General features: G+C 46.2%; 1 protein-coding gene across 1 annotated transcript in view; it reads left to right on the top strand.

Moving 5' to 3' along the window:
- Positions 1-14,172, top strand: part of UPB1 (beta-ureidopropionase 1) — a 44,172-nt gene that overhangs the window by 22,466 nt on the left and 7,534 nt on the right. Inside the window, exons 6-8 of the mRNA XM_030217378.1 lie at positions 193-362; positions 5,275-5,356; positions 8,733-8,775. Of these exons, the coding sequence (XP_030073238.1) occupies positions 193-362; positions 5,275-5,356; positions 8,733-8,775 (295 nt within the window). The remainder of the gene's footprint in view (positions 1-192; positions 363-5,274; positions 5,357-8,732; positions 8,776-14,172) is intronic.

The raw sequence follows: 14,172 nt of genomic DNA, 5'->3' as shown, positions 1-14,172 counted from the left end.
GGAAACAGGCAGCAAGAAGAAGCTTGCCGGCACCAGCTGGGCCCAGGCCCCTCATTGGAGACTAGGCCCAGGGAATTTTGCCCCCCTGCCCCCCCCCCCTCGGCCCTGGAGGAGACCTGCACTGAAGACACACTGCTGAGATCACATTGTTACTTAAAAGTTACTGAGGACTCTGGGGATGTTCTTTTCTAGTCCACATACTACATGGAAGGAAACACAGGCCACAGGGTGTTCCAGACCGCATTTGGAAGGATTGCTGTGAACATCTGCTATGGCCGCCACCATCCTCTGAACTGGCTCTTGTATAGTTTGAATGGAGCAGAGATTATCTTTAATCCTTCAGCCACCACAGGAGAACTCAGGTAATGAAGCTGACACTTACGTTCTTCTATACATATTAACCTCTTCAGAGCGACGTTCAGCTTATTGCTCAGTTCTTCTATGCATATTAACCTCTTCAGAGCCACGTTCAGCTTATTTCTCAGCCATGAGCTCCAGATGGCGTTTTTCCGAAATCTGTTAAATTACTATGGCTAGTACGTTGATTTCCTTGAAGCGAAGGGCTCCGAGGGGACAGGGCAGCTATGAGGCTTCTCTTCTAGTGTGGCTGGGTTTGCATGCACATTTGAGTGGTGGGGAACACAGTGGCAGGGCAGCCGGGGGGGGGGGGGGGGGGGGGGGGGGGAGGGCGGCGGCAAAATTCCCCAGGGCCTGGCCTCCAAGGGGGGGCCTGGCGCCTGCCCGGCACTAGCATGGCTCTCTTGCTCCTGTGTGCTGCAGAGCAGGGTTATCACGTTAACTTTGCTGTTCTCCATGGAACAGAAGATCAGATAGCCACACAGATGATTCCTGAGGAGTGGAATCTGTGTACCTAGAAGATATTACTGAATGACCAGAACTCGATGGCATCGTAGATGGTGTATGATGCCGATGAGTTTTAAAATGCCTGCTTGTTGAGTGATGAGAGGAATGATGAGACACCGATAGACGCCTATGCTGTCTAGAATGGTGTCTGCTGTGACCTCGAGTATGGGGAGAAGAAGAAGAACTCATCCGACGTCAACGTTTAGATGCCGGTGAGTTAGACCTTGATACCCTACCAGACATCATAGCTAAATTAGGCCCTCATGATCCAAAGCCCCGTGCTGTTCAAAACAGCGCTCTAAAAATAGCGCTGGATGATCAGAGATAATGCATGCAAATTTAAGCAGCGCAATTATCTCTGATCAAGGGGTAGAAGTGCGGGAGAATTGTACCTGAGCATGCGCTCAAAAGCCCAACCCCCCTCTTGGCCCCCCCTAACTTTAGTTGGAGGAGGGTCGCAGCCTGCCTCCCTCCTCTTCCAGTGGATGACATCGCAAAATGGTGGTGCCCAACCCCGCCCATTGCATCATGGGATACGCTGGGCGGGGCTACAAACCATGTAAGGGAATCGCTCCCTTACATGGTCTGTAGCCCCGCCCCGTGCATCCCAGGATGCAATGAGCGGGGCTGGGCGCTGCCATTTTGTGATGTCGTCCACTGGAAGAGGAGGGAGGCAGGCTGTGTTCCTCCTCCAACTAAAGGTAGAAGGGGGCCAAGAGGGGGGTTGTCACTACTTCTAGACCACCAGGGATTGGTATACGCTGGGGCTGGGGGGGAGTTGGGCTGGCTTCGCTCGCTGGGTGGGAGGGTGGGAGAGGGGAGGGGGGTTGTCACTACTCCTACTGGACCACCAGGGATTGGTACAACAATGCGGGGGGGGGGGAGTTGGGGTGGAACTCCAGCCCCCCCCCCATTGCTTGCTTGGGTGGGAGGGTGGGAGAGGGTTTGGCCGGCGGCGGCGGCCACTTGATATTTTCTGGGGGTTCGGGGGGCTGGAGACCCACAGGATCTCCAGCCCTCCCTGAACTTGGGGGGGGGGGTGAGATCGTCGGGGGGACCGGAGATCCACCGGACCTCCAGCCCCCTTGTCCGCGTTTGCTTTGGGGGGGAACAGGGGCCTGCCAGCATGCAACTGCATGCTGGACAGGGCTCACCATTCCTCCCCATTGATCAGCGCAAACCCTAACGCCAGCTCGGAGCTGGCATAGATTTTGCCGCGGCCAGCAACCCAATCTTTGGTGCGCTGGCTGCTGATCATTGGGGATGAATGCATTAAGCACTGATTAGCATGCATTTGCAAGCTACTTGCGCTGAGAGCCCTGTTTAGCATGCATTTGCATGCTACTTGCACTAAGAGCCCTCGAGTGCATTGTTTCACGCTCTTGAGGGTGTGATCATGGGTTGGCAGCAAACTCCGGCGCTAGTATGGCGTTAACAGCCTCTAGCGCCGGAGTTTGCTTTTGATCATGAGGGCCTTAGTGTCAGAGTGAGTTTCAGTTAAGTGCTGCTGCTCGGCATCTAAGAAACCTGATGCCGCTGTCAGCTCCTGCACTATCTTGGGTGCCGAGAATCTCTCCTGCCAGAGTAAATGCTGAAGTCTGATCCCCGGGCACAAAGGCAAGGGGGAGAGCAGACTGTTGAGAAACCTGATCCCTGGGCATATTAGCAAGGGGGAGAGCAGGTATAGACCATGCTTTGATGTTAAATGGATTTGACAGCACCGTAGCAGATAAATGTTTTGGTCTTTGACGTTTCTTCTCTGAACTGGTAGTTGAATTTTCTGACAATGACTCTCTGATATACTGATTTAATTTCAAAGCTCTTATGTCAAGAGTCTTCGGAGACATACTTAGACAGCTGTCATAATTCTTGGCATCATAGTCCTGACCTAAACACCTCAAACATAAAACGTGAGGGTCTGTGACAGAAAGTACATAAGTAATGCCACACTGGGAAAAGACCAAGGGTCCATCAAGCCCAGCATCCTGTCCACGACAGCGGCCAATCCAGGCCAAGGGCACCTGGCAAGCTTCCTTGTACATTTCGTACAAGCTTTGAAACCTGGTTTAGAATAAGACATATCAAAAATCTTTGAAGCTAAATCGAACTCCATGTTAAATAAATAAAACTATAACCCCGTTAGGGGGCAAAAACTGACTCGGGTCATTCCGCGATAGCAGACAGAAGAAAACTGACAGGGGGGCGTGGTTATATGCTATTTCTGTTAAGTGACAGGAGCGGGAAGTTAGGGACATGCGCATTGCAGTGTTGTGTTTTTTCTATTTGTAGCTTGTAGAAGGACCGGGTCGGCCACGTCATCGTGACGTCTATTCATCTGTATGGATATCTGATCATCTGTGTGGCTGTACTGACCTAGCCATGTAGTGCGGTGGTCTTGTTAAAATCACCATCCTCAATCAGCACTTTCTCCTGATCCGCCCTAAGGTTGAATCTTCCCCTGATCAACACCCTGACCCCTCCTCACAAACCTGGCCTCCCAGTCAACAAACCCACCCCCCCTATCACCACAACAACCATTTGATCAACACCCCGATTCCTCAGACATAACATCACACCCACTAACTCCAAACCCTGCCCCCAACATATAAACCCCACCCCCCAATGCCTTACCCTCCCCCCAAGACATACCAAGGGGCAGCATTGGTGTTCAAGTGGGTCCCAAGAGGCAGCAATCTCTCTCTGCTGCTGCCTGGATCAGCCCTGGGACTCAAAATGATGCCGATCACCCCTTGCAGTAGCCTCATGATATGTCCACTAGGGGTCATCGGTGCCATTTTGAATCCCAGAGCAGAAGGAAATTGCTGCCACCCAGGACCCACTTAACACCAATGCTGCCCCCAGGCAGGGCCGCCGAGAGACACAGCTGGGCCTGGGGCAGGACTGGATGGCTGCGCATGTGCCAGCACCCCTGCTCCCCCACACTTGGGCCTCCGCCCCCACACTTTTCTGTCTGCTCCCTCGCTCTGGCCTCTCCTGCGCTGCTCCTGTCTGTGCCAGGAGTTGGGACCCGGACGAATGTATTAACGTGATAGCGCGCTAATGTAATCATCCAGGTCCTGGGCGGCATGCAGGAGCAGGAGAGGACAGAACCGGAAGTAGGCAGGAAGAAGCTTGAGCCTGGGCCCCTCTTTGGAGGTTGGGTCTGGGGAATTTTGCTCCCCCCCCCCCTTGTCCCTCGGCAGCTATGCTTCTAGGTTGGTCTCAGGGGGAGTGCACTGTGGGGGGTGAGATTCGGAATTGGCAGGCTGGGTGTTGTGTGTGTGTGTGTGGGGGGGGGGGGGGGGTTGGGGGGTCAGGAGAATTGGGAGGCCAGGGATTGTGCTGGCCTGGCACTTGACTTTTCACATCTACATTACTGGCCTGTCAGTAGAACATCTGTGTACTTAACCACCTCCTCTTGAGGTGGCGGAAAGTTCAGCTGCACTGTGAGCAGCCGTGGCAGCTAGCATGTGGTAATGACCCATGTGGTAGCTATCGCAGCTAGCAACACTAGCACCTCCCCATGTCACAGCCAGATCCTGTCCACTCCTGCATTAGGCAGCTAACATGAGATTTTCACTGTGAAGTCTGCCTTTTTAGTGCAGGAAGCAGTAGTGCAGGCCTGCAGTACTACCATATGCTAAACCCCACAGTAGCTGCTTAAAGTAGCTTGTATGAGGGCCCCTTAAGTGCAGGAACAGAATCACAACACTGTTATAGAATTAGAGGGATCTGCACATAATTTGCAAGCCAGGATTTGCACGGTGTAAATGTTCGCACCCTAAGTTGGGCGCAGATTCCGGCGCTACGTGCTGTTCTATAAAGGATGCCCTTTACTGTTTAGTTCTGATTTTTTTGCGTCATATGAAAATGGGACTTGATATACTGCCTTTCTGAAGTTTTTGCAACTACATTCAAAGCGGTTTACATATATTCAGGTACTTATTTTGTACCAGGGGCAATGGAGGGTTAAGTGACTTGCCCAGAGTCACAAGGAGCTGCAGTGGGACTCGAATCCAGTTCACCAGGTTCAAAGTCCGCTGCACTAACCACTAGGCTACTCCTCCACTCATATGCGTCATATGCTGAATCTAGCCCAAATTGTGAACTGCTCAGAGTGCCTACTGATTGGGCGGTATAAAAAGCTGAAATAAACATGGAAACTTAGTTGTATCAAATCCATGACCCTCTCAGAAAGCGAAACAAAAGTCTGAGCCCTGCTCGCTCCATGAAAAGGGAGGCCAGACGTGTTCTCAAGGGTCAGTTCCCAACAGTTTGTTCTGTCCCTGGCATCTAGCAAGTTGTAGGCTTGAACACATTTGCCCCTCAAGTCACCGGCGCCTCCTTTTAGCCAGACTTTGTACAGTTTGAATCTCCTGAAGTATCTGTGTTTTTCTTCTGTTTTTACAGCGAGTGTATGTGGCCAGTGGAAGCCAGAAATGCAGCAATTGCCAATCACTGCTTCACGTGTGCCATAAACCGCGTGGGAACGGTAAGCATTGCATGGATAGCAAGACTGACACCTATCTTTTCTAAGCAGCTGATGTGTTTAAAACAGGAGTAAAAAGTCTACTAACTTTTAGGGCACATTTTACTTCACTGGCATGTTAAAAAATTGTATTAGTACTCAGTGCACAGTGCAGTAAGTTAATGACATGCTAAAGCATCAAAAAAAGAACACCAAGAAACTATGCACTAAAATTGGAGCAGAAACGAATGCTAAGCTTGGGGCACAGTTTTACTACTCTTTAAAATACATCTGGCAGATGCAAAGTTAAAAGTGCACCAACTTTCATACTATTTTTAAACTAGGACCTGGAGCCCTAGATTCTTATCCAGCTTTCCAAAAGCAGACAGTTTCTTCTTTTGCACAAGCTTTTGCTGGTGGTTATTATGTTTGAAGATTATACTGTGGTTTTACGTATTGTATTTTATATTTCATAGCCTTTCTAATCATGAAATGACTGCAGTAGAAGTTTGACGTATGCATAGATGGGGCTCCCTGCTTTATGGATGGCTTTTTTTTTTTTTAAATTAATTTCCATTTAGTTTCACAAGTGAATGCAAGTTAAAAAGTGTACTTCAGCTCCAGAGCTATAGTGCCTTCCTAGTGCACGTTTTTTGCACACTAAGGGCCCCTTTTACCAAGCTGCGGCAAAAGGGTGCCTGCATTGGCATCGGCGTGTGTTTTTGACGCATGCCGAGGTCCCCTTATACCGCAGTAAGTAAGAGGTCGTTCTTTCTTTTTGTCAGGAAATGGCCATGTGGCAAGTAAAGCAGTTGCCGCGTGGCCATTCTGGGGGGCGGGGGGGGGGGGGGGGGGGGAGGAAGCCCTTACTGCCACCCCGTAAGGGCTCCCACGCTAACCTGGCGGTAACCAGGCACTGCCTGATTACCGCCAGGTACACAAAAAGAAAAATATGTTTGTAGCGCTGAATATGACACATGCTGGGGGTGGGAACTACTGCCGGGCTGCTGCGGTACTTCATTTTTAGCGAGCGGTAAGCCCACACTAGGTTTATCGACACTTTGTAAAAGGGGTTTCTTAATCCTTCCTGCATCAAAGTAATTTTAGCATGCATGTGAAGGAGTGGCCTAGTGGTTAGGGTGGTGGACCTTTGGTCCTGTGGAACTGAGTTTGATTCCCACTTCAGGCACAGGCAGCTCCTTGTGACTCTGGGCAAGTCACTTAACCCTCCATTGCCCCATGTAAGCCGCATTGAGCCTGCCATGAGTGGGAAAGCGCGGGGTACAAATGTAACAAAAAAAAATGTGCACATGAGCTATAAAGTGTGCTAAGCTTAACATGCCTTATTCCACTAGGCTGTTATCATGTCCTACCTCCACGCTCCCTTCTCCACCATTATGAAAGAATAATCCAAATCATAGTTCCATCCTAGGAGTCAGCACCCAAGAGAATGATCTAGGTATCATTGTGGACAATACACTGAAATCTTCTGCACAGTGTGTGTGGCTGCGGCCAAAAAAGCAAACAGGATGCTAGGAATTACTAGGAAAGGGAGGGTAAATAAGACGGAGAATACTATAATGCCTCTGTATCGCTCTATGGTGCAACCACACCTTGAGTAGTGTGTGCAATTCTGGTCACTGTATCTTAAAAAAAGATATAGCAGAATTAGAAAAGGTTCAAAGAAGGGTGACCAAAATGATTAAGGGGATGGAACTCCTCTCATATGAGAAAAGGCTAAAGAGGTTAGGGCTCTTCAGTTTGGAAAAGAGATGGCTGAAGGGAGATGGAATAGAGAGCTACAAAATACTGAGTGGTGTAGAACGGGTAAATATAAATCGATTTTTTTTTACTCTTTCAGAAAGTACAAAGACCAGGGGACACTCAAGGAAGTTACATGGTACTACTTTTAAAACAGAAGGAAATATTTTTTCACTCAATGAATAGTTAAGATCTGGAACTCGCTGCCAGAGGATGTGGTATCAGCAGTTAGTGTATCTGGGTTTAAAAAAGGTTTGGACAAGTTCCTAGAGGAAAAGTCCATAGTTTGTTATTGACATGGACACTTGGAAAGCCACTGCTTGTCCCTGGGATCAGTAGCATGAATCTTGCTACTATTTGGGATTCTGTCAAGTACCTGTGACCTGAATTGGCCACTGTTGGAAGCAGGATACTGGGCTAGATGGACCATTGGTCTAACCCAGTATGGCTATTGTTATGTTCTTACCATTGATACAGACAAACTAGCAATGATAAACTCTCCACAGAGCCCCTCAAGTTATTGGTTGGTATCTTGGCATTGTTGATATGTTGAAACCCTCTGTTCGGTGTGCTTCGTCAGCTAAGAAAGCAAATAGAATGTTAGGTATTATTAGGAAAGGAATGGAAAACAAAAGTGAGGACGTTATAATGCCTTTGTATTGGTCCATGATGCGACCTCACCTCAAATACTGTGTTCAGTTCTGGTTGCCGCATCTCAAAAAAGATATAGTGGAATTAGAAAAGGTGCAGAGAAGGGCAACGAAAATGATAAAGGGGATGGGACAACTTCCCTATGATGAAAGGCTGAAGCGTCTAGGGCTCTTCAGCTTGGAGAAAAGACGGCTGAGGGGAGATATGATAGAGGTCTATAAAATAATGAGTGGAGTGGAACGGGTAGACCTGAATAGTTTGTTTACTCTTTCCAAAATTACTAGGACTAAGGGGCATGCGATGAAGCTGCAAAGTAGTAAATTTAATATGAATCAGAGAAAAGTTTTCTTCACTCAACGTATAATTAAACTCTGGAATTCATTGCCAGAGAATGTGGTAAAGGCAGTTAGCGGGGTTTAAAAAAGGTCTGGACGGCTTCCTAAAGGAAAAGTCCATAGACCATTATTAAATTGACTTGGGAAAAATCCACTGCTTATATCTGGGATAAGCAGCATAAAATGTATTGAACTTTTTTGGGGATCTTGCCAGGTATTTGTGACCTGGATTGGCCACTGTTGGAAACAAGATGCTGGGCTTGATGGACCTTTGGTCTGTCCCAGTGTGGCAATACAAGGAGGCAAGTGATGCGAATGCGGAGCAGCCGGACATAACATGGCGGCTGCCGCATGCTGGCCCCCTGGCCCAAATCGTCCTGCGCTTCTGGCTTACGTGCCATCCAAGGTGACATTGCGGTTGACCTGCTGCGTCATTGGCGAGGAGGCCGGAAGGGGGCGGGATCGCAGCAGGTGGACTCCCGGGTATGAGATAAAAGCTGCCGGGGGGGGGGGGGGGGGGGGTGCTGTACGAGTCTTTTGGTTGGAAGCAGGCGGTACACTGTTAGGGAGGCTGCTGGAAACCAGTTGTGTGTTCACTTTATTCATGTTCTGCACGAAGAGAAGCATGGTCATTTCCTCCTTTCATTACACAGGAATACTTCAAGAATGAGTTCACATCGGGAGATGGCCAGAAAGGTAAGAAGTGTTCGTCAGACTATGTTCAGCACCTAGGGTGCTTAATAATGGGTGCCAGAAAAGATTGGTACTAAGTGCTTTTCGATAAAGGGCTTGCACCCTTTACAGAATAAGGCTTAGCGCTGGTTCCTGTGCCGTATGCCTGCTGAAACCTGGTGTAAATCCTGGCACCCAGGGTGGGCGCAGAAACCCAGTATTCTATAACACTGTGCACAACGTTTTGCAATACCCATGACCCATCCATGCCCATACCCCCTTTTGGGTTGTATGCAATGGGATGTAGGCACCCAGGGGTCCTTTTTACTAAGCTGAGGTAAAAGGGGGCCTGCTCTAGCATCAGTGCGTGTTTTTGACATGCGCTGAAGCCCCTTTTTTTTGAGGCAATGGAATGGCCGCGCGGTAAGTGAAACACTTACTGTGCGGCCATTTCCGGGGGGGGGGGGGGGGGGGAGAGCCCTTACCAACACACATTGAGACAGTGGTAAGGGCTCCTGTGCTAACCCAGCACTAACCGGGCAGCGCAATACTGCCAATTAAGTTCCGGCACTACAAAATAGGATATATTTTGTAGCGCCAGAAATGGCGCACACTAAGGGTGGGAACTACTGCCGGGCTCGTGCGGTAGCCCAGCGGTAGTTCCAGATTGGAGCATGGTAAGCCTACGGTGGGCTTACTGTCGCTTAGTAAAAGGGCCCCCCAGCTGTGCACACAGATCTTAATTGGTGCTAATTAACATCAATAATTGATTTTTAGCCTCCAATTATTGATGGTTAACAGCTCGTTAGCACAAACACAGTGAGGGAATGGAGTCAGCTTGCAGAACCAGACAGTCTTTATTCCAACCAGCATTAACACCACATAGATGACCTACAAGAATAATGCCTGCGTCAGGGGTCAGTAAACTCTAAAAATACATAGAGAATGTCACATAAATACAAAGCAACAACTTTGTAAAAACAACTTTGTAAAAATTATATCAATGCACAAATAAATTAAAACAGTGAAATAATGTAAATCACTAAAACAATAAACATTTAAATAAATAAGCATATGAATACATAAATTAATAAATAAAATAATTAAAACCGGACAGTGGACATGCCAAAAAATGTAGACATTTTAACATTTAAAATAAAGCGGCACTGTTTACTAAGGCGCATTTTAGGCGTGCAAACTTTTTAGCATGCGCTAAAAATTAGCACGCGCTAATGATAGAGACACCCATAGGAATATAATGGGCGTATCTATCAGCGCGCGCTAATTTTTATCGCACGCTAAAATGTTTGCACACCTACAGTATGGCTAAATGTTTAAAATCGCCAACCATAATAAATTGCAGAAAGGGAAAAAAAAAGAACTCATGATGAACAAATAAAAGTAAAAGTAAATATACAGTTACAGTTTAAACATAAATTGTGTCTTGTATGTGAAATGGAAATTGTATTGAGACCTAAAGCAAATGCAAGAGCTAGAAAGCATACCTCAGGGTGTGGATTTCTGGTTTGATAGAATACCAACATCAAAACACAAAACAGCAAGTAACTAATTATTTGACCCCACTGAGTGTTTTCTTAAAACAGGAGGAAAAGTTACCAGTGCAAATTCATCCACAGTTTCACTGAGGAGCTTCTACACAAGTCTGAAAAACCTGTTTCACTTTATTTTTCTTTCTTTCTTTATATGTTCATTCCTTTTCAGATATTATATTCTCAAAAGAACAGTCATTAATATAGAAGACCACTTCTCTGACTCAAGATGTACTCAGATGTGCTCAATAGAGCGCTGCCATTTCACAAAACAAGTTTTATCAGGAGCAACAACAGTGGACTCCTTGACATCCTTCACAGAAAAAAACAGCCGTAACAATCTTATTTTTCACTCTTCATCAAGTGAACCACAAGCTGCAATGCCATTTTGGGGGGGGGGGGGGGGGGTGCACTAACCACCACCCATTGAGGTGGCGATAAGGGCTCCTGTGGTAACTGGGCAGTGTGCATTGAAATATTTTTGTAGCACCGGAAATGGCGCACGCTGGGGGAGGGAACTACCGCTGGGCTGTTGTGGTAGCCCGGCAGTACTAACCTTTTAGCGAGCAGTAAGCCCGCCTTGGGCTTACCGCCACTTCGTAAAAGGGCCCCTCAGTGACTTCTGATTTCTTCTACTGAGCAGTACTTATGCATTTGAACCTCAGACCAAGAAGATATTGACACCAAAAAAGAAATGTATGAAAAAAAACAGCATATTAGTTCCCTCTATTTTCACCACTGCTTTAAAACACTTTCAAAATGGCACCCACAAAGGACACCATCAAAAAGAGAGACAATCACACATCAGAAAAGAACTGCACTCTTTCCAGTTGGCTAGCGATCTTAACATTGATAATGCTATCAGATGTAATACTTGCAAATCTTCACTCTTGCTAAAATGAAACTGTAATTTTAACACTGGCGTTGATTTGAAATGCAGGCTTTCCAATCTATACTAGCATTAAGTCCTTTGGGAATCAGAGTGTCAAGTCTAAAAAGATATTTTAACCAAGGCTGAGTTTAAATTTTTGAATGTAATGTACCCTTTGATACCTCAGTTTTATACTGTTCCCAAAATACACAAAAATGTATCAAGACTTCCTGTGAGACCTATAGTTTCGTCTTGTAACTCTCTTTTGGAATCATTGTTGAAGTTTATAGATTGGTTCTTAAGACCTTTGGTGCATCAAGGTAAATGTTATATAAGAGATACTACTCAATTTTTGAATAATTTACTGTCTATTCCTGGGACGGATTTCCCATTTCTTTTGGTGACAATGGATGTGACATCATTATACAGTTCTGTACTCCAAGATGCTTGTTTGAAGATTATTGTTCAGGCACTTGATAAAAGACCTTGTCCTCACCAAATTCCCACTTCTTGTTTGGAATCACTAGGAAAAATTGTGCTTTTTAGATTTCAACGTTTTTTATTGATGGCAGAACTGAACAAACAAATAATTTTCCCAAAAGGAAAAAGATAAATGATACAGCTTGAAGAAACACAATAACGTCCCGCATCAACTAATTTTAACAGTAACCCCCCCTCCTTTATCTTCCCCCTTCCCCCCCCCCCCAGACCTGGGCTCTGATAGTCCAGGCGGGAGCCCCCACCCCACCCTTGGAGCTCACCACTATACAAAGAGCACAGAGGAAGGCCTGCCTGATCTCCTGTGGAAAAATTGTGCTTTTTAAACATTTTTCCTTTTCAAAGAACAATTTTATTTGCAAAGAAGTTGCTATGGGAGCAACGTTTGCCCCATCGGTGGCTTGTTTATATATGACTCAATTTGAAAATCAATGGATATATGACAATAAGTGGTCAGTTTATCTGTGCTGTTGCTACAGATATATAGATATTTTCATCTTGTGGACAGGAACTGAAACACAATCGCATCTGTGTAAGCAAGGATAACTTTCAAGCTCTGTGCACTAGCATACAGAATCATCTTCGGTCTGGCTCCGGAATACACGTCGAACCTAATAAACCTGCCGCTACACAACATACACACGGAAACACGAAGCTATCTCACACACCACTTCCCCAACTGCCATGGTGTACGATACAAGACAGCTTACTCATCAGGCTTCACCTACCTATGCACTAAGAGTTAGAATGCATTCCCTAAAGCACTGAGGAACCTAGATACTTACCTGATCTTTCGTAAACGACTCAAAGCCCACTTCTTCAAAAAATCCTTCCATGAATCTCTACTGTGAATCAGCTATGAATTGTCATTACTCTTACTCAGCAACGTCCTCTACATCCCTTGCCTGGTCACGACCCAGCATTAGCTTATAGATTCACCTCCCTACCCTGCTGCCCTTCATATTTCCTCCTGCCTCACTTCTCCCCCTATCCCTCTTCAGGTCACTTCGATTCTATGTAATTCAGATCCCCTATCTTATTGTATTTCTTAGTTCCATGTAAGCCACATTGAAACAATGCTAGCTGGAAAATGTGGGATAGAAATGCTGAAAATAAATAGGAGACAACAACATCAGGTTCACTATGAGGTCATCAGATCGCTGTTTGAATTTCTTGGATGTTTTGATACAACGAGAAACAGATTTTCAAACTTCAGTATATGTGAAAGATACTGATAGAAACGTGTTACTTCAGTTTGAAAGTTGCCATACAAGGTCTTTAAAGAATAGTTTACCTTTTTCTCAGTATTTATTATACCGGAGGATTTGTACAGATATTACAGATTTTAAAGTACAATCAAAAAAACTGACTTCTAAAATTGGTGTAAACATGCTAAATATCGCCATGAACATCTTTTACAGCCAAGAACTAAGTTATCTAATGACGAAAATATTCAGACATATGTGTTAAAATTCTCTCAAGGTACATCTGTTGCAGCATCAATTATATGTAAACTGCTAGTCCGTCTAGTGTTTCAGAACTGTAATGGCTTTCTCTAGATATTGGAATTTTAAAAGAGCTTTTACATACAAGTTTTAGTACACATGGAAGGACCGAGGGGCCATTTTACTACAAGGTTGCGCGCGGCAACCTGGAACTACCGCCAGCCCAACGTGGCTGCTGGCGGTAGTTCTACCTCGAGCACGCACCATTTCCGGTGTTTTTTTCATAATTATTAGCATGGCACTAACCTGGCAGTAATTGGGCAGCGCAGTTACCACCGGGCTACTGCAGGAGCCCTGCCACTTCAGTGGGTGGCGATAAGTGCTCCCCTTCTATGGCCAAGTGGTAATACAATTTTACTGCATGGTGTCACGAAACACCTAGCACCCACCTGGGCTAACCCTGCGGCCACTTAGAGGGTCTATCCCCAGCACAGCTCAGGTCCGCCTACACCTGCCTTCTGTGCTTTACACTAGCACCCTCCTCCTGCTGACTGGGTCTCAATGGCCTGTGGGTGAGTCTCCCACTCTCAAGGTATTCGTCAGTGATTCTAGGTTACTGGGGCCACACTCCCAGTGGTCCCACAGTTCCTAGAAAGTACTCATAGACCTAACACACAAACCACCAGGATTCTTAGTCCATACAAGGAGAGGCAATAAACTATGTTTATTGTCATGAAAAATTAGAACAATGAACAGAAAAGGTGCAAGCAGCAAAACAATAACAGGTAACTGAAATATGGATCAATTATAACACTATCTAAACATTTGTTTACTATCTAAATAGTACCTGGGGAGATCAGGATATATAGCTGCTCACATGTTATCAGATATAACTGTTCACAGGGCCTCAGCAAAGAGATCTTTCTCTCTTTTCTCCCTGGCTAAGACTGGAGAAAAAGCCAGTACATCCTACCAATGAAAATCACCTGGTCAGCTGGTTTTGACACTGAGACGGAGAAGATCAGCTGTTCACTGAATGTAAGCTACAGATAAGAGA

Source organism: Microcaecilia unicolor, chromosome 11 (assembly GCF_901765095.1).
Source record: "Microcaecilia unicolor chromosome 11, aMicUni1.1, whole genome shotgun sequence".
Taxonomy (NCBI): Eukaryota; Metazoa; Chordata; class Amphibia; order Gymnophiona; family Siphonopidae; genus Microcaecilia; species Microcaecilia unicolor.
The sequence above is the reverse complement of the archived record's forward strand: the minus strand, read 5'-3'. Positions and strand labels throughout refer to the sequence as shown.